General features: G+C 45.0%; 1 protein-coding gene across 1 annotated transcript; it reads right to left on the bottom strand.

Annotated features, from left to right (window-relative positions):
• Nucleotides 1–211: 211 nt before the first annotated feature.
• On the bottom strand, nucleotides 212–24,067 carry SMARCA5 (SWI/SNF related, matrix associated, actin dependent regulator of chromatin, subfamily a, member 5). Its single transcript, XM_068154061.1, has 24 exons — nucleotides 23,845–24,067; nucleotides 20,845–20,919; nucleotides 18,162–18,328; nucleotides 17,358–17,458; nucleotides 16,611–16,711; nucleotides 14,485–14,664; nucleotides 12,967–13,122; nucleotides 12,747–12,878; nucleotides 11,919–11,987; nucleotides 11,345–11,454; nucleotides 10,868–11,094; nucleotides 9,467–9,588; nucleotides 9,222–9,374; nucleotides 7,778–7,914; nucleotides 6,959–7,103; nucleotides 6,635–6,754; nucleotides 6,254–6,364; nucleotides 5,597–5,710; nucleotides 5,294–5,416; nucleotides 3,957–4,089; nucleotides 3,036–3,154; nucleotides 2,012–2,224; nucleotides 1,466–1,576; nucleotides 212–519 (listed from the first exon to the last, which is right to left on the bottom strand). Exons 1-24 carry the CDS (start codon nucleotides 23,989–23,991, stop codon nucleotides 454–456), a joined length of 3,132 nt encoding a protein of 1,043 aa, XP_068010162.1. The 5' UTR covers nucleotides 23,992–24,067; the 3' UTR covers nucleotides 212–453.
• Nucleotides 24,068–25,088: the final 1,021 nt, after the last annotated feature.

Genomic DNA, 25,088 nt, shown 5'->3' with positions numbered 1-25,088 from the left:
ATGCTGAGCATTAGTTCTGTAGGTAAATAGCTGGACTCTGCACTAGTGTCAACAATGTATTTGTGCAGGGAAAATGAAGCTCAGTAAAGGTGAGCCACAGAGTTTCCAGACATGAGATTTGACTGGTGGTGGCTTGGAGCAACAAAACACAACTCAACAGTTCTATTGCTCTTGTGGCATTTGAGTGGAACCAGTAATGAAAAAAGCCAGGTGAAGCTTTATTAATAAATGAAGCCTATTTATTACTTCAAGTGTTAATGGTAAAAAAAATTCAGCACAGCTGTTGCATTTAAAAAAGTGAAACTACATTAAGTACTATGTTACTAGTTCAGTAAACAGATGAACCCGATGTCCTTTAATGACATAATAGTTGAGCATTATACAGTACATCTTATGAAGACCCGTAAATTAAAGAACTACTCTTGAAATTTAGTGATTACAAAAACCCTGCCTTCACAGCTTTAGCTTCTTTTTTCTTCCACGCCCGTCAGGAGTACCATCCATCTTGCGCTTCTGTGCCTGCAAGGTAAGGCTCTGAGTAAGTGACTGTGACACACAATGTCTGTGAGCAAGCAGTTTGTTTCCAGTCAAAGCAGATGGGGGCTGTAATATGGCGAAGATGCATATGCCCCGTGGGACGGCTGCCGGTTTGTGCTCTCAGTACCATCTCAGGTAACATCCTCCCTTGCCTCTGTATTTTTGTTACAAAGCTTCCCAGTTAGGAACTGCTATTTCTACATACCTGTTTAAATATTTTTGTGGCTAGATCTAAGACTTATTAATCTACCCTCTCTTAACTTCACTGATTTCAGCACAACTGCAAAGTAAAGTTGTTCTTCAAGCCTGTTGATACAACAGCTCAGGGCGACAACAAATTGAGCGACACATTCAGGCATGAAAACAGTGATGTTATCTCCCCTATACAAAAAATATCTGTCTGTTTGGCAGCACTTTGAATTCAGTCAGCAAAGAGCAGTCACACATCTGTGCTGCTTTCCCAAAGCTAGCTCCAGAAGCCCATTGCCTGACCAGCCCTCCTCTCACGGACAGGGATGGCAGACAGCAGTCTACACAGGAATGCCTGTAATCACAGCTATAGCATTCTCCAAGTGGGATGCATCATGCCTGTATCCCTCACTGGTAAACACGTCACTTTGTCAGGGACAAAAATTCATCAGAAGGCTGGGTTGTGTTACCAGACTAAGCCTATAGAGTGCACCAGCTCAGTGACCCACAAGTAACAAGTTCATCTGCTCCACTGCATGCAAGCTGCAATTTAGAAACTGAACTAATTTCCTTCCCTTGCCATCCACACTCATACCAGCTGAATGAGTGGGAACTTCAAGCAGCCCTCAACACTGCTCTCTGAGGTTTGTTGTTGTTGTTTCTGAACAACTGTAGCTATCCCTTGTGTACAGAAGTAGTAAAGCACTGTCTTCAAATGCTCCACAGAAATGCCTCTTACCGAAGACGGTTTTGGTCCACGTTTCTTCTTCTCTGCCTTTTCCTTTTCTTCCAGTTCCATGTTTTCTCTTTCAATCAGGGTGATTAAAGTGTTGCATCTCCTTTGCAGCTCCTAAATTGTACAACATATTCACTTGTTACCTTAGGCAGCCACTTAGTGTGAAAGTTATTAGAATATGAGAAATGGCTGTTGAGTAAATGGTGTGTGTGTATCTGGGCAGAGTGAAAAAGAAACACAGCATTTTGTGACAGTTTCAGGCTGGCTTTACAGGAGTGGCTCTGACCAGAGATGTTTGCTTTTTAGATGATGTTTTATTTACTCAAATTTGTGTTGATTTTAAAGGATGGTACTGTGGAGTGTTGAGTTTCTCCTCCCATAAGACTACTTAGCTCACTGCATTTGCCAGCCACTGCAGCTGATGAAAAGCCTGAGGCTTTAATGTAGTGTAGAGATGCAGATGCCTCACTAGTGCAGAAGCTAGTTAATGGGCCAGTAACTGCTCTGGCAAAGGCCTTCCTGAACAAAAAGCAAGAGCTGAGTCCCTACCATGGCAGTTCTGGACTTGAGGAACCAGTCAAATCTGAACTGCGGGGAGTTGCGGATGCACTGCCGTAACTCATCGTAGACATTCTCTTTGTCAAAGCCCAGCTTGTGCAGCATACAGATCAGAAAGCGATCCTCCTCCTCTGTGTAGTTCTTCCCCTTGTTGGTACCATACGAGATCCTTAGCTGGTGGAAAGGGGCTTTGTACCTGCCAATCTAAGCAAGACAGAGGGTCCTGTAAGACTGAGTGATAGTTCAGAATTAGCAGGGAACAGGTTTATATGAAAGCAATCCAGCACATGAAGATGAAAACTAGACCTTTATGATCTTTGGAAGGAACTGTGGCATCTGGATGCTGCATTTTCCAACACTATAGAAGCTGGTAAGTTCTGGTTTAGAGAGGAGAGTTTTGTTTGTGATGTTTTGATTCATGTCAGACTGCAGACATGTCACTGCATTTGAAACCAGTCAGAATCTGCCAGGCTGCAAATGGCAGTGAACCTTTTTAAAATACAAATCCTTAGAAATGATTGAAATCAGAGCAAGAGTAAAGCAGTGCAAGGAAATGCAGCAGATGGTTCAGCTGTAGTCAGACACTGTTCTTTCCCTGAAGGTAGGGGGCTACTTGTCTTAATTGACTATAAATCTGTTCATTACCAAACCTTGGTTGGTGAAACAAAAGCCTCCTCTGCTTGGTAAGTCTTCCTGTTCACTTGCTTCAAGTGTATACATAGAACACTTTCAGCAATGCTGCTTATTCAAAAGCATGTAGTGAGTGGGAATTTGTTACACAGCACTAGGAGCTGTCTGTCCTGTGATAAAGATGATTGTCACAAACAAGTTAGCTATGGCCTGTCAGCCAGGACAGCACAGCTACAGAATGGAAAGGCTAGAGGGAGCAGCTGCTGGGGAAGGTGCAAATACCTTGCCCACTGTAATTACGCCAGTACCAGTGGCTGGACAGAGTCCTGCATCTCACCTCACTGGCACAGGGAAATAAAGTAAGCAAGGAACACAGCAGAGATACCTTTGTATCAAGTGCTTTTTTTATGCTGATTCGTCGCTGAATTCTGGCTTCTCCTCTTTCTATCTGAGCCATGATCTTCTCTATGTCTTGGAGTTCATTGCATCTTTCCCAGAACACAGCTGAGGAAAGAACAAGCCATTAGCTTATCATGCATCCTGGAAGTCAAGGGGTTTTTTACCTTAAAAAGAGTCTATTGGATGTTACTTCCTTTTACCAGAACTCACTGCTGTACAGCAACAGGCACGGCTTAGCAGGTAAGGAATCGCTGCATCCTGACAGCATGTGCTGCAGTATTACAAATGCTGTTTGGAAGGGGGTAGAGGAGCTCTCAGTTTAACTGAAAGCACTTCAGTTCAACTACCTCCTTTCTCAAAGAAAATGCTACATGAACTGGAACTTGATGTAACAGCAAGACATTTTTACAGAGGCAGGGCAAGAGTGGCCCAAGACAAGAGCAAGTGTTTACAAGACAAGTATTTAAAGAAAGGGGACTTTTAATGAATTTTCCAGGTCTGTAAGCTGCTAGGTACTGTTAGAAGTTAAGCCCCAGGACCTTGCAGCTGCACAGCAGAAAACACTCCTAAGACAGAGGTAAGCAGCCAAGCGGACTTAGGTTAAACACTAATTGCTGTTATGTATTCAGTCACAAAACATCTACTGCACCCCACTCCTGATGAGGTAAAGGTGTAAAAAAATTAAAGCAAGCTACTGGTTAGTGAATACAAGAAAAAGCTTGAACTATGCAGGGGCTACACGTGCCCAAATCTAGATCCGTAGATCCTACTCCACAGCACAATCCCTGAAAGTTGCCTCAAGCCATGTGAGCAATTCAGGACTAAGGGGTACCCATGCTCACAGGCAGTTGGGATGAGGAAAGCAGCAGTAGGTAGGGACTCACAGAGAGGCTGCTTCAACAGTTACCTGAATACTCGATGACTTCCTCTGGAGTTTTTCCTTCTACTTCTCGTGCTATGTTCTCAATGTCATCCCGGCCCCACTTCTCATTAGCTTTGATGAACTGGTTAAAATCTCTCTTATTCCAGTTAGTGAATCCCTACAGAGCAATCAAAAGGAACATTGCACAGAGGTTCAGTATTTGGCTCCCTCGAGATTTGTTTCAATAGGTTTTGTTAACTGGCCTGTAACGCTTCCATCGTGCCAACAGTACTAAACCTGCCTTCTCTGCAGTCAGTAGAAACCCAGCTGTTAAACTGCAGTGGCTGTAGTCTCTCCAGCTGATGCTGCATGAGTAGCACTGCTCCTCTAAATACCTATTAGTTTCAGATGAGTCTTCAGCTCATAAATTAATTCCTCCTAACAATGTTCCCTGAAAAAGAACATGGGGTCACTTTTTAAGTAGAAGACCCCCTCAAGTGGAGCCATAGGCTCAACGATGGTTTGGGTTTGTCAAAAGCACCCACCAAGGGCAGCTATTTTCCCAGGTCAGCCCTGCTCAGAAGGTCTAAAGCTCTCATGATACTGAGTAAGGACAGAAATAGTAATGCTGAGATTGTAACATTAACCGATTTTGGCAGCTGGTATTAGCAATAGCTTTTACATTTTGCCAGCCATGTTATGCTTTAGCCACAGCTACCTTGATTATACCATTGCTGGTTTTAATAGTGAACTTCTCCAGTGCAGCACTGCTCACAGGAGAGATCCTGGCCTGTAGCCAGCCCCCTGCAACATACAATGTGAAAATAATACCCAAGCAAAGCAAATCAGGCATCAACCTGCTTGCAGTTACTTCAATGTACCTGATACCTACTTCTATACCCGTTCAGCTTATATACTCTTAAACAGAGGGACACCATCTGCTACCAGTCACAGTTTAGGTGAAATGAGCACTCAGCCTGCAGGACTCACTTCCACATGAGAATGATACGTTGGCAAAGAATTGGCTTTAAATGAGGGGGGAAGCAAGTGGCACATTTGCTCTGCAGCTGCCCTGCAAGGTCTCTCCACTGAGGAAAGAAGGCACAGTTCAGTCAGTCCTAACTTGGAAACACTTTTGAAACTAGTTCTCACTCTTCAGGCTTAAAATACACAGCACACAGACCAGATTCAGTGCAGGCTGAGTACACTACTAGGCTGCGTGTTCTCGAGAAGTCTCCAAGCCCATGACTAAACCTCTTAGCCAGAACCAGCTGTGTTATCCACAGCACATATGAATCAGTGACCAAGAAACACTCCTCTGACACTGTGAAACACCCAGCAAGCATCAGCTGATGGCAGTCTCACTAAAGACTCAACCATACCTGGGTTAGCAGCTTTTCTTTTTCTTCTAGCTCTTCATCATTCAGAGGTTCAGCCTCATCAATCTTCAGCTGCTCTTCCTTTTGTGCTTGAGCCGCGTTTGGCAAATCAGGATTCCGCGGTACCTGAAAAGTTTGGCATTTTGTCAAACCAGAGTCGGCTTTGACACCCAATTGCTAACTGTCATTCTCCTGTCAAGCAATCTTTTGTTCAGCTCCACACCATTTGATTTAAGTTACTGGCAGAACAAGTACACACTCTCCTCCCATTGCAGGGAACTGCTGTAGTGTGAATTCTTCAATTACCTTGTACCCAATTGTCTTCCTGTAGTAGAGAATTTCTTTTTCCAAGAGTTCAAAGAGGCGGGGAGGGAAGAACTGAAAATCCTGTACATTTGGCTGCTTTGGAGGCCGTGGTGCCTGCAAGACAGACAGAGGTTGCAATTGATTGCTTTTCATGCCCAGTTTGCCTGTAATAATTTATTTCAGTTTATGAGTAAAACAACAAACCCCTTTTTCACAAAATTCTACTCATCCCTGACAAAAAACCCCAAGGGTCACACCATGCAAGAGAGAACGTGAGTTAAAGCCTCATGAGAAAAAGAGGAGAAGGTCTTTTGGAAGCAGGAGGAAGGTGGGGAATGATTCACATACACATCCCCCTGAATAAAGGTCAGGTGTTCTAAGCAGCAATAAAGAATCTTCCAGAGGAAAGGAAAAATCTACAGCTCCTTAAATATAAAATAAGAAACACTTTGGTCCTGAGCTGCTAAAACATACAAAGTTCATCCTGCTTTTAACTTCACCAAAGTTTGTCTCTGGACATGTCTGAATTTAAATTGCCTCCCCATTTTCTACAAGTCAGTAGCCCAGTTTTTATGAAGACAGACCGACTTCCTGCCATCAGCTTCAACCATTCATTGCATGTCTGAATAACTTATTGTTTGAAAGGAGTCAACTCACCTTGGGTGCTTTTGGCTCACTGACTCGAAGAGCCTCTCTGAAGTAAGCATCCACAGCGTAGTTGGCTTTTCTTTCTCGTTTGGGTGGTTCAATCCACTCTGTAAATGCCATCTAGAAAAACAAATCCCACCACCCCAAACACCATTACAGCTAAATCTTGCCAAAGAGTCAGACTACATCTACTTAATCAATAAAACCTATCAAGTAATGTAGCAGATTTAAACAGTACCTCTTAAACCATAGAATCCTTAGCTGGAAAAGGCCTCCTAGACCGAGTGGAACCACTAACCCAGCACTGCCAAGTTCACCACTAAGTTATGTGATAAACACCATTCAATCCTCCAGTCCAGAGCTGTATCCAAAAAGAAAGGGAAATGTTACCTTCTGTTTTTCCCTGTAGTCTTCCCCTTCAAAATTATACACGCTGGACTCCGTATCCATTGTGAAATTCCTGAGGGAGCTCTCGCCCATCTTGGAAAGCTTTTCGTTCATTTCCGCAGTCTTGGCAGGAAAAGAGAGCAAAGCACAGCAGCAGTTTTGAAACGTGCTTCATTGGACAGCAGGAGAAAATCCCAAACACGTTTGACCAACATAAAACCCTCAATGGCACAACCTCCATTCTCTCCAGCTTACTATCATGCCCTCATCTAGGGCTCTACCTTGCCATCACATCTGAGCCTATGATTTCGTTACATTTTATCTCACCTTCTTTGCACCTCTTTCCAAAATGTGATCAATATCTTCATCTGTAATCTCGCTTTCCTTTGAGGCAAACACGTGTGTTGCTCCATGTCTAATCATCTGCAGCATTTCATCCTTCCCAAGTTTGTTCAGGTTTTGATCTACCAGTCTTCCTGAAGAGGAAAGCATTGGAGGACAGCAATTAAATCAAGAGCTTACATGATGGAAGGAGCAATGCAGGACCTTTCTCCCCTCACATTTCCACATTAAACCCAGGGCCTTTCTTCTCAGTGAAGGAAATTCCAAAAGAAGAAAAAAACCCAAACCAACAACAAAAGCTTAGAAAAAAGCAAGGCAGCTCTTGGCAGGCATCACCTACATTCACTTCATTAGGTGTGAATAGTGTTCAACAGCTTCATTTTGGATGTGAGGTCTTCCTTTGTAAGCTTTGTCATGGTGCTTGTTTGCAAAATGCCCAAAGCCCACTGCATCCTTTTGTCAGAAATGAAGTTACTGATTGCCATCCAGAAGGTGACACTGCCATCACTTCTTTCTCCAGTTAGGAGGAGAAGTTGAGTGCTTTAAACCCCCCAGATTACATTACAGTAGCTCTGCCTATGCTCACATGTACTTATCTATGGCTAGGGAAGCCAGCAGCTAGTGAAGAAAGGCAAGATCCTACCAGGAAACGAATTTCCAAATGGATCAGGCCTTTGCATCAGAGCTCAGCTGAAGCAAAAGCAACATTCCCATTGCCTCTTACTCGCTGCTTTCACATAGTTTAGAAGTTGTGACCAAAGAAGAGGCGGCCATCACATGCACAAACACACCGCCTGTGGCCACTTGCCTTGCTGAATGACGATAGAATCCAGCCGGAGTTTCATTTCTGCACGCTCCACTATTCTTTCTTCCACTGTGTTGTCTGTGATGAACCTGAACACTCGGACAGTCTTCGTTTGGCCAATCCTGTGTGCTCGATCCTAGGCAAAAACACAGCAGCAAAACATTTAGTCCTGGGTTTCCAGCAGGAATATAGAACGAGCTTCTAACCCACTGATTGCCACAATGGAACAGCACAGGCCAGTTACATCTTCACAGCCATCCAGCTACCATGACTGCCTGAGGCATCCACTCTTCCCTGCACTGCCAGTTTTGGGGTGGGTTTTCAGTACCACCAACAGTGGTGTCTCCAAATGATCTTAAGCACAGCCTGTCTGGGTGTTTTTGTTAAATCACACAGGGAAGAAGCCTGGATGCTCCTGGCCTTCTGTAACATTGAAGTACTTAAGAAATTTTCTGTCCTGACCAAAAGCTACCTTCCTCTAAATCATTCACTTAATTAACCACTGTGACAGTCTTCCCAACATAAGGCTTTAGCAGTAGCTGGAACTATCTCACTTCAGCTTCCAGACACCAGTTGCATTGTTCTTTTGAACTAATTGTTACAGGCGCACTTGAGAAGCCACAGCCTAACTGAAATAATTAAAAGTTCATTTCCAAAATGTGTCACTGTAAGGCCTCATTTGTCAAACAATAGTGCTGGTTTTTAAGGAGCTCTACTTTCTTATGTGGTCAGCAGCATTCTTGACATGTCCCAGGGTTGGGGATGCATGCAAATCTACTCTAAAAAAACTAAAAATGGTTGCTAAAAGGAGCTTGCTCCTTATCACCACCATAGAAATGTAAGTTGGCTGTTGTCTATTCCAAAGGTCTTAGGGAAGCCAGTGTAAACACTTCACTTCCATTCCCCGTGAAAGCAAAGCTTTACAGCCTGGGGATTACCATGCTAGAGCTTTTTTTAAACAGCAGGCTGCTTTCATTCAACAGTACTAAGACTACTGTAGCATACATGCTGCACTTCCTGCTGCACAGGACACTGCGTAACCCAAGTGTGGCTAAGGGTTGGATGTTAGGAGGAAGTTCTATACAGAGAGAGTGATTGCCCATTGGAATGGGCTGCCTGGGGAGGTGGTGGAGTCGCCATCATTGGAGGTGTTCAGGAGGAGACTTGATGAGGTGCTTGGTGCCATGGGTTAGTTGTTTAGGTGGGTTGGATTGGTTGATGGGTTGGACATGATGATCTTGAAGGTCTCTTCCAACCTGGTTTATTATTATTATAAAGTAGAAGCTGCTCTAGAACTGACAGTCAGGCTTACAAACACAACTCCTGTGCTACAACAGGAAACAAAGCAACTTATTTTTGGAAACACTACACCATCCACACATTCCTAAGTAAGTTCTGCAAGAAGGAGAAGGAAAAAAATGTAATGTCCATCTGGACTCTTACCATAGCCTGAAGATCTACTTGTGGATTCCAGTCTGAATCATACAGAATTACAACATCAGCAGTAGCCAAATTGATGCCAAGACCTCCTGCCCGTGTACTCAACATGAAGACAAACTTTGAGCTACCAGGTTCATTATAGGCATTAATAGAGGCCTAAATAAAAGAAGGACAGGAACATGGCAGTTAAGTCAGGGGTTTCATGAATACCGTTTCTCCTTCAATAAAGTACTGTGAATGTTGCCTACCTGTCTCTCATCATGTGGTGTCTGTCCATCCAGCCTGCAGTATTCGTAATTCCGCCACATACAATAATCTTCCAAGATATCTAGGACTCTTGTCATCTGACTGAAGATTAAGACTCTTGAACCTGTTTGGGTAAAAAGCTTTATTAGTTTGTACCAAAACTCAGGACTTACCAAAGTCGGCAAGTCTGCATTACCAGAAAGGGAGGGAGGGCAGTTCCATGTAGTTTATACAAGGCAGGGCTGCAGCCACTGCTTTCACAGCAGCTGTGTGGGGCACAAAGGCTTTCAAGATAACAACAGATGTGACTGGAGTGTGCTAGGCCAAATTCAAGGCCGCACAGATAGTAACTGGCAGGCTCCTGTGCTTGCCATGGTGCTTGCCTTGGTGTTTATTCGTCTAGCTAGTGGCTGCCTTTTTGCTTCTGTTTTCTGTTGTACTTACCAAAATGTTCCCAGGCACAACAGAGTAACATAACACAATATAAAAATATCAAGGAGGCTAAAGAATAAAATTTTGGTTATGCCTCATAGCAGAAAGAAACCCAGATCAGAGAAAGCACAGTAACCACAGACTGCTCCTTTTTCAGTCTTACAGTAACACACATCACCACAGCTGTTTGCATGATACCTGGCTAGGATGCACAGGTTACTTTTCTACTAGCTAAGGCTGAGGCTTAGACTCAGTTTTATCTTCTGCCAAGTTTCTGCAGTCACTAACTTACCTCCACTCCTTCATCCAAGTTACTTAAGTGAGCATATTCATTAAAATATGAGTAAAAAGTTTATTTAAGAGTCAGAGCTGCTGTGGTTGACTTTATGATCAAGTCTCCCAGAGCTTTGTCCCTACTATCAAGTAACTTCAAAATAACCAAGTGTTCTCCCATGTTCACATGCCTTAGAGGATTCACTGCTCAAAATCACACCCAGAAAGACAGACCAATGCATCCCAAAGGATTTGATTTTAATGCTATGTGATGACTTTGACTCTGAAATGGTACTTCCATGGCAAATCAGAGGTGTGGCTAAAATCCCACACGATTTGCTTTCGAAGAGTTAAGACTAAGATAGAAAACCCAAAGCCCCAACCAGCTGATGTTTCTGTGGTCTCAATTTAGCTGTGATGAAAAACAAAGAGGGGGGGAAAAATTCAGAACAGGTCACCATCACAAAAAGCCTTGATGGGCTATTGAGTCCTTGATGGACTTCACAACTTGGTTTTCTACCTACTATTTAAGAGAGTGCTGGGGGGCACACACACAGACAACAAGCTGGTATGCTAGAAACCAATGACCTTGGCTAAAGCATGCTGGGTTTTGCTCAGGCCACATGGCATAGGAAGCACTGACTTAGCTTTTGTTGTTGAACCAAACAGCTCTCAAACAACAGCAATGAGATGCATACCTTGTTCTTTCAATTTAGGCAGCAGTTTGTCTAGCACTACCATTTTGCCACTGTTGGTGACCAAATGCATATCTGTTGTGTAGGGTGGCCCAGGCTCCGCTCCATCGAAGAGATAGGGGTGGTTGCAGCACTTTCGCAGCTGCATGAGGATATTCAGCAGTCTCATTTTGTCCAGCTTCCCAGCTGAGTTCAGTATGTCTATGTCCTTCATTAAGATTCGGGTATACCTGCACCAAACAAACAATCAACTTTGGTGACTCTAAGCCAAAGTTTCAAAGGGAGTATAGTCAAAAGCTCCCCCTCCCCCTCATTTCACCAGGCAACTCTCCCCGATGTGCATGGTTTTGTCATCACAGTGTGCCACGAGGAAACAGGTTTGATTTGGGAGGACACCAGGATTTAAATCAGGTCCCACACAAGGATCAAGTGACAAGCAGCACCTCCCTTCTGAGCCTTAGCCCCAGCACAGTCGGTTACCATTCTCGCTGCATTTTGCTGAGACCCACATAGATTTTAACTTCCTTCTTGGGAGGCAAGCTCTTCTCTACATCAGCTTTAATGCGCCGCAGGAGGAACGGCCGCAGCACCTGAAAGAGATGTCACCCTTAAACATGCTCTGGAGCCCGAGACACTGAGCAGCTCCACAGACAGAAGCAGTGCAAAGACTCTCTAGCATGCATGCTCACACACCACACCAGCTGAAAACACACTCCCTGTGCACAGGCTATTCTACATGGGAGCATACAGGTGCTTTCTTTAGAAGGCTCAAAGATGAGGCCAAAATCATCTCTCAGGTGCTTCTATGCCCCTTGACTAATTTCTGGTTTTGCTGACTGAAATATTTGATCTCTTCATAGCCTGTAGTTTTGATCTGAGCATTTCACAACCTGCTCCTGAACAAACTGCTCTTCACCAACCTATTCTGAGAGCCTACCATGGTTTCCGGAATAAGCTCTCTTACCATAATATCACGCCCCAAGAAACACAGGATGAATTCTCTAGACCCCAGCTTAGGTACACACAGCACTTCTACAAAAGCAGAAGGGCTTACCATATGGAGACGTTCCACCAACTTCTGATCTCCTAGACAGTTGTTTGTATCAAACCACGAGTCAAAGTCCTGTAGCAACAAAACAGGCGTATGTAAGAGGTTTCCCTTCAGGGTGCACTAATAAATACAACTCAAAGCATTCTCTTACACAGGCAGTAAACAGAAGAACAAATTACTCTGTCTGTTTTTATGGAAAGCTTCATAATGTGCAATGTCTTCAGGGAAAAAAAAAGGGAAGGGCAAAACCCCATGAAATCAATATGTGAGTCCTTTTCTCTTGGAAAAGAGTCATCCATATGACTCCATTGGACAAATTCCATCTGCAAGAGATGTACTACTGCAGCATTTGGTGAGAAATGACAATAGAAACAGTACAATTTTGGTGCAATGCTCCACAAGGTTTTCCTTTCTACAGATGTCACAACTCATCAAGACACTTAAGCACATGCTTCACTTTGGGAAGTCTGTTACTTCGTCTCCCCAACCACAGGGAAGAGGTCTTAGGTAAGCAATAAGGCAACTTACAGTTGCATGTAAGAGCAAAATTAGTTGGTTTAGCTATCACAGTGCTTAAACCTATTTCAAAACACAGCAGGGATGACCTTCAGGTGGCCATTTTACATCTCTGCTATGCTCACAACAGCTCTTAAAAACAGCTGAGCTGAGCAGCATGCTCTGCCCTGCCATCCTTCACACTTCTAGAAACACTTCTGCCCATCTACTGCTATCAGTCACTGGTACTCCTAAATACACATACTGAGGTCTACTTTCTAATCTGGAAAACCAGCAAAGCTCAATTCATTTAATTAGCAGAAATGAAGGACTTACTTCGGATGAGTTAAAGACATCTGGCAAAAGGAAGTTAAGAAGCGCCCAGAGTTCATGTAAGTTGTTTTGCAGCGGAGTTCCAGTCAGTAGCAGTCGATTTGTGGTCTTGAATTCTCTCACGATTTCTGATAACTGGAGAACATTGAGCCATGAGCAAACAACGTTACCACCACCTCCAACCCAGCACACAGATCTCTGTTTGAGTGCAAGCATAAATTACCTTTGACTTTTCATTCTTAATCCTGTGGGCTTCGTCTATGACCAGGTATCTCCAGTTAAACTTTTTGAACACAGATTTCTCTTTGATCAGCATTTCGTATGATGTTACGCAGACATCCCACTCTCCAGGCAACAACACATCCCTGACAAAGGCAGCCTGGACAGCAAGGGGACAGCTGGTTACTGAGGCTCTGTCACATCCAAACCACAAAGCACACACTGGTGCTGTTCAAACTGTAAAACAACCTCGCTCCTAATTACGAAGGCAGCAGGACATACGACCACTGTAAAGCCTGACAACTTTGTCAGTGCTGAAGCTGCCAAAAACCTTGGGGCAGAGCAGGGAAGGGACCTCAGCTCTGGATTTTGCCTTTGGAAAGTTTTTCAGTAACTGAAGTACTGAAGTTTAACTACAGCTGAGTTTCAGAACTCAACATTAATTTTCTATAGGTTTGCTTTGGTATTTAAGATTTTAGTTCAGAAAATGCTGTGTTTTGAATATAAAAACCAACCCTGAGCCCAGCTTTATTTGGCTAACAACGATTTCTAGAATGCTGACATCCAAGGTTAAAAGCAGACACTAACTGGTCAGAATTCAAAATAGAGAGAGGTACAAACATCAACAGCTTAACTCAGAGGTAAGAAATAAACCAAAGAAAGGGTAAGAACATCTGGATCTAAAAAGTATACACTAGAGAAATAAATGACAAGATCTCAGGCCTGGACCAATGCCCTGCAGAACTACTTACAGTTTCATCAATACTTTTGTGATTTCTAACTCTAAAAACAGAACTAGATGCCCCTAGAATTAAAACAAAACAAATCTGCTGACAAAAGCAGAAGTTTATGGTACCAGCAATAGCTCATCCTTCCACAAATAAATGGGTAACTACAGTTAACAAAGGTACAGATCATAGTCACAGTTGAAGTTTTCTTTGCTGTGCTGGAAAAAGGTAGCAAAGAACTGACAGTGAAGTAGGAAAGAGAACGAATGACGCATGTGAGGCCTTAGGAGTCTGACCAATATTTACTCTTCCCTGGCAAAATTTGAGCCAAATAAGATCCATTTACATGTCAATTTTATCAGCAGCCCACCCTGCCCCCTCAACATGAAGCTGATACTTGCTTTCAGAAAAGAGCTCCTCAGTGACAGACGCCCTAAGAGCAGAATACAGTACTTTTTTTACAGATGTAAAATGACACCACCTTACATAACACATTCTTTCCCTATGTAAGATTTACTGGGTAGTGCTGGCCTACACAGTCTGTTGCCTTCATGAATGGGGGAAAGAAAAACCTTTGGTCAAGACATTCTGAGTGTGAAGTGATGAAGCAGTAGCTGGGAAGCCTATGAGTGAATTCTAAGCTGGTTCTATTTTAAATAGGCAGCACTTGCAGCTCTCAACTGTTTAACCACTAGCAACCCAAGCAATGTCCTTCCCCGTCAACAGAAAGTAAAGGCGAAGCACAGCAGGATCACATGCTGGGCTTACACAGGAGTAACAACATCAGAACTTACTCGCTGGTCTTTGTCACCTATCAAACAAACTGCTCGAAGTGTAGGTACCCATCTCTTGAATTCATTCATCCAGTTGTGTAGAGTGGACTTGGGAACTAACACCATGTGAGGACCAGGAATATTTCTGTAGTGTTTCATGTACCCAAGAAGAGAAATGGTTTGCAGTGTCTTCCCGAGACCCTGCAAGAGATGTTAAAGTGTCATAAACAAAGGAAGAAAAAAACATCTCTGGAAACACCTTTCAAAAAAACAAGAGTGAAAACTCTGAGTACAGCATGGAAGACACAGCAGCCTCAAATGGTAAGAGATTTACTAAAGACAGTGCTACTCACAGCAGCCATCAAAATCTTGGTTAGGAAAAGCTTGTATAGCTTCCCATATTTAATATAAAAAAACCACTAAGGCCAACATTTTCAAACCTTCCAATACCTGAAGGAATCCTACAGGGAGGCTGGAGAGTTTGCCCAGGGAGGTGGTGGAAGCCTCATCCCTGGAGGTTTTTAAGGCCAGGCTGGATGTGGTTGTGAGCAACCTGATCTATTGTGAGGTGTCCCTGCCCACAGCAGGGGAATTGGAACCTGATGATCCTTGAGGTCCCTTCCGACCCTGACAATTCTGTGATTAGTATTTAAGAATGAATCAAAAAATACTTAATGGTAAATATTTCAATGCCTCAACACAAGATGAATTTTGGAATGCCACAATTGCAAGGACATCATCTTTGTTAACACGAGCCTGAACTGCTAAGAAATGCACTCAGCAAAAAAAACAGATCAAAACAATGAAGTCCTCTATTCATAACCACATATGCTGAAGAAAATTCTAATCTATTTCAACATGAAACACATTACTGGACAACAATTTCAAGTCATTTGTCTGTAATTTATCCTGAAGAAGTTTTTATTAGGCAGAAAATAAACTACCAGGAGGTATGAGAAACATAATATACTGAAAGATAATTAGGTTTTTGGTTTTCCTTATCTGCTCCTTACAAAAGCCAGACACAACTAAAATCATTTAGAGAACAAAATCACATCTTCCTGTCAAACAGCTACAATTTATTCTGCATTCATCCCTTGTCCTTCAAGGGAAGAAGAATAAAAACAGAAACAAAAGACACCCTGGCCAGTGCTGACTGAAATGCCCATGGTCACACGGAATCGTAGAATGGTTTGGGTTGGAAGTGACTGCCAAAGGTCATCTACTCCAACCCTGCTGCAGTCAGCAGGGACATTCTCCACCAGATCAGGAGGCTCAGAGCCTTGCTGAGCCTGACCTTGAATATTTCCAGGGATGGGGCCTCAACCACCTCCCTGGCAACCTGTTCCAGTGTTCCACCACCCTCATGGTAAGGAACTTGCTCCTAACAGCCAACCTAAATCTCTTGTTCTCTAATTTCAAACCACCTCCCCTCATCCTATCACTCCAGGCCTTTTTAAACAGTCCCTCTCCAGCCTTCTTGTACCCTTCAGGTACTGGAAGACTGCTATTAGGTCTCCCTGAAACCTTTTCTTCTCCAGGCTGGACAACCCCAGATCCCCCAGCCCATCCTCGTAGGAGAGGTGCTCCAGTCCTTGAATCAAGTCATGGTGTGGAAGAAATTTCAACACAGCACCCCAAGGCTGACAAGCACCTTTGGACAGTTATTTAACATAAAATTCCCCACTGGTGTAGCTCTTCTTGCTGAGACCAGTCCATACAGGACACTGGTATCCTGCTGCCCACATTTTATCCTAACAACACAGCCAATGTCCTTGCATTTGTTGCTCTTTTCATACACAACACTCTTCTCACAAGGACAGCCTGAGAATACCATAGCAGAAGAGTTGCAGTTTAGACAACAGAGGATGCATCCTTCTATAGAATAATTCCCCTTCACTGAAATTTGCTTTTCTAAAGCTCGGCAGATTGCCTTTTCATATTCCCTACTTCTAGAACTGCCTGCAGAGTTTATTTGTATTAAGACACCTGTGACACTTCTAACATTAGTGACTTAGAAGAGTAAGATTTGACCAATGCTTATGTGTGCTGTCAACCCCACCCTGCCCCCATATGTACAGCTGAACGAAAACTGGATCGTACTGCACGTGTTCACGAGGCCCCAGAAACATGAGCTCTCTGCATACCATTTCATCTGCCAGGATCCCATTGATGCCATTTTCATACAGTGAGATGAGCCAGTTCAGTCCTCGCACCTGATAATCCCGCAGCTTTCCCCATTTCACATCTAGAAGACAAGAAAGGATAGACTAAAACATCTGTGAAAACCTACCAAAGAACATCACCGCCCTTGGCCTGCTAATTATCACAGATTAATTAAGCTACAGAACAAACCCAAGGAGTACATTTCATGCAGTAGATTCCAAGGACAACTCTCACTGGAGACAGTGACATGTTAATTGTTTCTGCAAGCTGCTTTGTCTTCTGCAGGAATCCAAAACATCTCGAAATTCCAACATCCCCCAACCCTGAGCAAAGCAAACCATCAGAACAACAGAACACTGAATTCTCTGTGATACAACTGGAAGCTGTTAGGTCCTGTGAACTGTATGGGAAGACAGGTTACATATGCAAAAATTGCAGATGACAGATCTAAACCAGACAGCTCTCTCCTAGTAACTGAAGCAGAGCAACTGGATTTCTAAAGGACAAGATTCACTGGACCATCTCCCCTGCCTGACTTCATAACAAACAGTTCCTTGGCAATACATTTTCTCCCATCGGATCAACACTTGATTGGTTTTCCTCCTTTTGCCCCATCCTTGGAAAGGATGAAAATAAACTTCATTTACACAACATTCTGAAGAAAAAGAACAGGGGGTAATAAAACCCCAACCAACCCCCCCCGAAAACCCAAAGAATAGGGAACACACATGATGGAGATTCTTCGAATCGAGTGCAGACGTTAGTGGTCTTGGAGCTTTCTGTTAACAGCTCCTCATCTTCCTCCTGCTCTGTTCTACGATGGCGGTAGCTGAAGAAGTGCAAGAAAGAAGTAAGTTAAGCTTCTAGCTGAACTGAAAAGACATGAAACTATCATTGCAGTGCAGAACACAAGCACCCAAAGAAGCTTCTAGCAAGATTCTTCAAAAGAACTTGTTTATCTCATCAACTGAAATGCTGCTTTTTAACTCTTTAGAGCAACTAGCTTCTTAATAAGGTGACCATGTTGTTGGCAGGCTCAGTCAGAGCAAAGCGCCTGGGGAAGGATGAGTTGTGTGCTGCCCTTCAACTACAGGATAGTGAATGGCACAGTATTTGTGAGCTCTGGATCTGCCAGACACTAGATCATCTGTGACCATACAAGCTGCAATGAAGGCAATCCAAATTTCTAGACTTCTGATTTTCAATCTCCCTGAAAGACAGAGCATGTCTGATGGCCTCCATGACCTCTTACCACATACAGCCATGAACGCTCTGCTTTTCTGACCCCACTTTTCTTCCTGTTGGAATATTTTTCCTCATGATAATGGTTTCCCACCAACACAAAACTCTTGTAACTCTTAGAACTCTTAAACAGCCCTCAACTTAGAGGTGGTCAGTTGCCAACCAGCACAATTACACAGCATAAACCACACAGTGATAAAGGACAAAAGACCAGCAAGTTTAACTTACGCTTCTAAAGCACAATACAATCCATAACTACCGTACAAGCTGGCCTACATGTCATCACTCACTCGCCAACTGACAGCAAGTTCTGTTTCTCATCCTTCTTTATTCGTGGACGTCCAGGCTTCATTTTCAAAGGTGAAGTTGGAGTTTTCTGAGCAGCAGGCTGAATGAAATGAGCAAACAGCTCAGTCTGCTTCAACAGATACTCAAATCTGTTTGCTCTGTCTGTTTGCTGTTGACAAGGAAAAAGAAATGAAACAAGCGTGAGACATTACAGTACACATTCATTTGAAAAGCTAACAAATGCTTTTTCAACAATATCATTTCACGTTTCTTTATGCACAGAACTACAATAACAAAGAGAGATCATTAACAACAACATGTCAGCACTGGCTTTTGCCAATAAGATCAAAGTTGCCTGACAGCCCTGTGCCAAGACCGAAACTTTGGCACAAAGACTGCAGGAGTGTCACTAGACAAGACCACAGCCCCTTAACAACCTTCTCCTATCACAACTGATAGTCCCACTCCTTGAAATTTTCCCCCACCCAGGGGATACACAGGAACCTTCAATGAAATTATTCATCTCACCAGCCTAGCAGTAACTATTTTCCACCACATTAGTTTCCTGCCTGCTCAGTGAGATACACCACCTTGCTATGGTGTCAGATAAGCAAAAGAGCTGGCATGAACAGCGGCAGACGGGGCAGAAGAGCCCACAGCTAGAAGCCAGAACAACCATTTCAGCAGCAGAGACCTCTTAGATAACTCAGCCTAACTTGTCAGACTGCCCCCTTTGATACAAGTTGCTGCTTCTGCTGTGCAAAATAGATTACATTAGTATCTAAAAGGTTCAACTCCTTTGAAACAGGTTCTATTTGGGACCAACACACCTTCCCAAGGCCACATCACGCCTTTGGAAAGATGATTAAGAGAGAAAACAGCTCCAAGCTTAACAGCAACCATTCTGACAGTCTGCCAGCTGCCACAACATAACCTGGTATTTAGCAACTCGCAGTTACAGGAAGTCAGTTTTCTTAGTAAAAAGGAACATATGTTCCAGACTTCTGCAAGACCAATGCCGGCTCTGTAAGTGTTCTCTTGTTTAAAACAAGAAGCTCCTGCATTGCAGGAAAGACAGGAGGTTAAAGAAGAATGAGACCAAGAAAGAAATCTTGTACACACCACAGAAGGGTCAGACTCACTAACTGTAGTTTGAGCTTAGCTAACACAGCTACAATCCACATGCACTGAATTGAAGTCTTCCTGTCTATTCTTAACAGTTCTGGTTTGTTGTGGGTTTTTTCCCTGTTTTCTTCACAACAGTTTCTGAAGTTCAAACTAGGTAAGATCTTACTTCTATCCAAACTTCTGACCCTTACTTGTTACACTGGTTGTGCAGAGGAGAAGAGATACAGACAGATATATCCTCCTCCTAAAATTTTAGTGCCCAATCTTCTGCAAGTTCTGGCACTGCACACACCCCCTCAACCACTTGTTTTTATTGCACTTAAGGATATGCCTTTAAGACACTAACAAACATTATCTGTATCTTTTAGATAGGATGCAGACAAAACAGCCTGTGCTCTGCAACCTTGAGCTATCCCACCAACAACTTTTACTATTTTCTTTTCCAGTGTATCTCCTGATTACTACAACACCAACATACAATCCTCTCTGCAATCATGCCTATCTAGAGCTTAGAAGAGACAACTCCAAGTTCACTTTCTTCAGTTTGCCAGGAAGCATCACAAATCAGCAGAAGAAGATTGGGTTCTTTTCAATGGCAAGAAGAAACAACACAGGAAGCAGCAAATTCTAAGAACCAGTTTCACATCCAGGTACAGAAACCACAAATAGAAATTAAGGAAAAAAGGGAAGAACAGTGAAGGAAAATGTGATGAGATGGTAAAGAGTGGACAGCTCCATCTCTTACATTCAGGATGCTGGAAAAACAACAAAACAAAACAGTTTATCTTATCTAACCCATGAAGCACAGAATCTCCCATCTTCAAAAGCTCAAGGTCTCTAAGTAGATTCTCATGAAGAACAAATTAAACTAGTCTAGAAGGACTGAAAAGATAGCCAAGGCTTAGTCAGTACTTGTCCTAAGCAGTCTTTCCACAGCCTTTCCTCAAAATTGCTACTCCTGCAGTTCAAAAATAAGTTTGGAATAATGTTCCTGTGTTCAACAGTGATATAGAGGTCCTAGACTTCAACTGATTCCATGTATTGAAAAAGCAAAGCAGCACTTATCTAAATACTTGTGGATGCTTTCCTAGAGGATATCTCAATTTCCAGGTAAGGAAGCAAATACTCAGCTCTTCATAATTGCCCTTGCCTACAGGAAGGACAACTCTACAGGGAACTTCAAAAGCAGCGTGACAATTTGTCTTACATTGTTTCTTCTAAGACACTTGACTCTTTCCCACAGCATCATTACTCTGAATTTACAACACATCAGAAGCTGCTAGACTATATTTCCTAGTAACCACAAACATGTTAGTAGTTATTCCCCAAAATAACTGCAATGGAAACAGAGGAAGAGCAGAAGTCCAGTGAATAAAATGTTAAAAGGAGAAGGGTTTGACATTGTTCTTCTGGATACTTAGGTTCAAGTTACTTAAATACTTTTAAATAACTAGACAAAGTGTTATAAATCCTGTTAAGAGATCTCAAACAGGCAGAAAACTCTACTTTAAGCAATTGCGTAAGTACTGGAGAGCTGTACACAGACATATTACATACCATTTTCTCTTCGTACGTAGGATCTGCTTCCTGCATTTCCTTTTGTTTTCCCGGTGATGCATCATCAAAAGATTCCTGAGATGAAAAAGAATTAGAAAAAAGTTATTTTCTGAGCGAGGGAAGACACCCACGTAAAGCAGAATCAGCTTGTTTCAAATTACTCCCTCCACATCAGATGGCACAGACGTCTTTGATGCTTTGATACAGTCATCTTTCTATTACTTACTTTAAAATCACCTGGAGATGGATCAAAGACCCCTGCCACAGCGAGCAGGACAGAGCTAAATCCCTCTAATCCGAACTAGCTTCATCATTAAAGCATCACATCAATGTCAATGAGAGAGGCTGCTGTGGTCCAGCAGCTCAGCATACTGTTCCTAGGGTACTAAGCCAAACCCTCCCCACACCGCCTCTGGAGAGCACTGACAGAACCAGCTCTGGTCCCAAAGCAAGAGCAGTTTCAAGGGGCTTTATCTTTTCCAGATTCCCCCAATCTCTCATCATTCTGCATCAAGGGACAAGTCTCAGTAGGAACTAGATTACAGTCTTGTACTGGAAGCAGAGTAGGAATTTACAGAAACTGCCTTTCTGCCCTATTTAGCTTACTAAACCAAGTAATTGTTATCACCAACAGTACCACTATGAACAGAAAAACAAGGTGATGGGAGAGGGCAGTCCTTCCTGACCCCCTTCCTGCCAAATCCCTGACAAACTGCCTTCAATTATTCTTTCAGATCAGGACTTCTTTATCCATGTCTCTCCTGTCATTAGGTTAACCCTTTCACCACCACCTTCCACATGCAATTTCATCCTCTGTTCGTAATCCCCAAAACAACGGGATGGATCCTTCCCTGGTAAACTGTGCTAAGGCAGTACACTAGAAAATAATCCTCAGAAGTGAGAAAAGGAAAAGAGATGCCTTTGAAATCATTACTGACCATCTGTTTATTTGAGGCAAGAATTGAGCTGAACTTAATCTTCACTGGCCAGCACAGAACAAAGGAACAGGAAAGTAAGAAACAACATGAAACAAAGGCAGGCAAAGCACGGGAGGTTTGTGGGCGGGCGTTTCCTCACAAAGCTCTAGCAGGTAAGGCGTGTGGAAACAGAAGAATCCTAACACAAACATATCACTGACCTGTCAAAACATAAAAGAACTGAGGATAAAAAATTATGCTTAAAGATCATCTCAGCTCACATCTGACTCTTCTTGCTCATCTCCCACTGCATGTAGAATAGAATAAACCAGATTGGAAGAGACCTTTGAGATCACCTTGTCCAACCTATCATCCATGCAACTAAACCATGCAATCAAGCACACTATCAAGTCTCCTCCTAAACACCTCCAATGATGGTGACTCCACCACCTCCTTGAGCCACCCATTCCAATGGGCAATCTCTCTATGTAGAATTTCTTCCTAACATCCAGCCTAAACCTCCCTTGGCACAGCTTGAGACTGTGTCCTCTTGTTCTGGTGCTGGCCACCTGGGAGAAGAGACCAGCCCCCGCCTGTCTACACCCTGCCTTCAGGTAGCTGTAGAGAGCAATAAAGTCTCCCCTGAGCCTCCTCTTCTCCAGGCTAAGCAACCCCAGCTCCCTCAGTCTCTCCTCATAGGGCTTGTGTTCCAAACCCTTCACCAACTCTGTTGATCTAGCAGTGAGCACAAGCACAGGATTGTCTGAACTTCTGTACAAAATCCACGTTCCACCTGAAATGCCTAACATGTGGAACACAGAAACGCAGCAGCATGCCATCTGATCTTGTCATGTGCAATAAAGATGACAACACCTTGCAGTTAGCTGGGCAGCTAGAAAAGCAGCCTCTTGGATGGTGAGGACTATCAATAAGCTAGCTTAACTAAAACGACACTGCATAGAAAGAAACCCTTTTCCTGTACAAAAAGGAACCAGCAAGCCCAGAGAAAGCCCTTGCACACGGGTGCCTCAAGAGCGCGCCTTTCATTGCCTCCGCAGGCTCAGCACCAGCCTGGAATTGCCCTATTTTTGCAGGTTCAAGCAAGACTTATTACCCACAGTGTTTGGCTACTTGCTCATCCGAAAAATATGGCATTTGTAAATTTATTTAGATCAAGTAGGCTGGACTGTACCGCATGACTCAGAATACAAAACACCCAGTTCTGGAAGCAGGACCAACCAGTTTCCTCCTATCGTTAAAGAAACAAAGCTGCGATAAAATTAGCATCTCCCGGCAATCACTCGAACCCCTTGAAATTTCTGGAAGATTTCTAGAAGCAGCACCTGCTGCCAAAAAAAAACCACGCTCAAACAACTCTCCATCCCCGGAAAAAGAAAAAACGGGAGAGAAAAAAAAGTTTTGGGTGACTTCAGATGACAGAAAATGTTTTTTAGAACGCGGACTCGCTCGGCGCTGAAGCAGGAAGCGCAAACGATGGGAAGGCTCTTGAGGGAGGAAGAGCAGAAACGCCACTCGCAAGCGGGGAACGAACCTAGTGAGGTCTCTCTTGTGAGGGGCGTGAAGGAAGACGGCGAAGCCCCCCAGCCCTTGCCCTCCCGTGACGCCGGCTTCAAAGGCGATCAAAACTAAGCAACCCACCGGCGAGTTCCCCTCTCCCCTGGTCCCCGCGGCAGCAGCCGGGGGACGAACACGACACCCGGGACCCGTGTGGGTCGCGGACGACGGCAAGAGAAAGCGAAGGACTGAAGCCCCATACCCCATCTCACACCCTCCCCAACGGCAGCCGCCCCCGGGCCGTTTCCCGGCCGCGCGCCCTCCCTCCCTCCCGCCGGAGCCCGGCAGCGCCCTGGAGGCGCCGCTGCGAACGGCCCGGCCCCGCGCCCGCCCCCGCCCGCCTCTCCATTGTCTCCCGCGGCCCCACGCGGCCCGGGGACGCCCCGCCGGCACGTCCCTCATGGCGGGCACCTGCCGCCGCGAGGCGGCCGCGATCCCGTCGCCGAGACCCACGGAGCCTGGGACAGTGATGAGGAGTAGCTTCCCATCGTGGGGAAAAGCCTCTGACCTCCATCCCGCCGTCGCCTCCGACCGGCCCAGCGGCAGAAGAGGAAGCTGTCCCGGCGGCCTCGCTGCTGTTGGCGCCTGGCGCTTGCTGCGGCGCGGGCAGCTCGTCCGGTTGCGACGGCGGCAGCGGCTGCTGCCCGGCGGACATGATCCCCGCCGCAGACAATGCTCCGCCGGGACCCGGGCCCGCGCCCGGCTGGCTGCGCGCTGACGGGACGGGACGGCCGCTCGGTGGGAAGGGGCCGAAGAAACAGGTTCAGTGGAAGCGGCGCGCTGAGCCCGGTTCGCGGCCGCCGGCGGAGGCCCGTCCCCACTGCCGCCCCGGCTTTCCCGGCGGGCGCCCACCAACCAGGAACCGAGCCGGCTCCCCACTCTCGCGAGAAGGCCCACGGCCGGCGTGCGGCACGGCGGGAGCCACCGACTGAGGCTGCGCGGCCGCCGCCTGGCCCCTGACTGGAGACGGTCTCGCAACGCCCGCTCGCGACGTCACTGTGCGCCCCGCCGAGCGCGCGGCAGCGCAACGGCCGGCGGCGGGGCGGGGCCGGGCTCCTGGTAACCTCGGGCCCGCGTAGGGCCGCGAGCCGGGGCTTGGCGCCTGGGCGCTGAGGCGCGTGGCGTAGAGCGGAGCCTCCCGCGCGAAACGAGCCCTAGAACCTTCCAGAGACGGGGAGGGAGGGTGCGGCCCCAGCCGCGCTCCCCCCCGGCACCTGTGCGGGCTTGTGGGAGCAGCAGTGCTTTGTAATTAAAGCAGGTGGCCACAGTGTGGCTAACAGTAGCGTCACGAGCAAGGCAGCGTCGTTGAAAGTTGGTGCAGGTTGCTGCACAAGTTTTAGTGGTTAAACGCAACAGGTGGGCTGAAGGTAGCATCACAACACTGCCACCCCCCACACGGGCACCGAACGGTAGAAGATGAACCATTCTCTAACTGCCGAGGCTGGTGCTAAGCTCTGTCCCTCAGCAAAACACCTGTGTGTCTTCTAAACACCTCCAGGGATGGGGATTCAACCACCTCCCCTGGAGAACCTGTTCCAGTCCCTGAGAGCCCTTTCAGTGAAGAATTTTCTTAAGGAAGATGAAGAAATTTGTATCCTCACTGAGCTCTTCAAAATAACCTGCAAAGGAGACCACCTCTGCTATTGAGGGAGCAAGGCTCCATTAAATAAAAAAAAAAAAAAAAAAAACCCACAAAACCCCCAACACCAACCACCAAAAAACAAAACAAAACACACCCACTCCCCACCCCAT

The sequence above is a fragment of the Melanerpes formicivorus genome, unplaced genomic scaffold (assembly GCF_026170545.1).
Source record: "Melanerpes formicivorus ecotype bairdi unplaced genomic scaffold, bMelFor1.0.p_v2 SCAF_27, whole genome shotgun sequence".
Classification (NCBI taxonomy): Eukaryota; Metazoa; Chordata; class Aves; order Piciformes; family Picidae; genus Melanerpes; species Melanerpes formicivorus.
Note: the sequence above shows the minus strand (reverse complement) of the source record. Positions and strands in the feature narration are given on the sequence as shown.

What these genes read in the sequence shown, in the direction of transcription:
- SMARCA5 (XM_068154061.1), bottom strand. Translation starts at nt 23,991, where the DNA reads ATGTCCGCCGGGCAGCAGCCGCTGCCGCCGTCGCAACCGGACGAGCTG. An exon ending in TGGTGGAACGTCTCCATATG is followed by an intron (nt 11,455 to 11,918) that starts GTAAGCCCTTCT and finishes CATCTCTTTCAG; the next exon opens with GTGCTGCGGCCGTTCCTCCT. An exon ending in ACTACAGGGAAAAACAGAAG is followed by an intron (nt 6,365 to 6,634) that starts GTAACATTTCCC and finishes TTGTTTTTCTAG; the next exon opens with ATGGCATTTACAGAGTGGAT.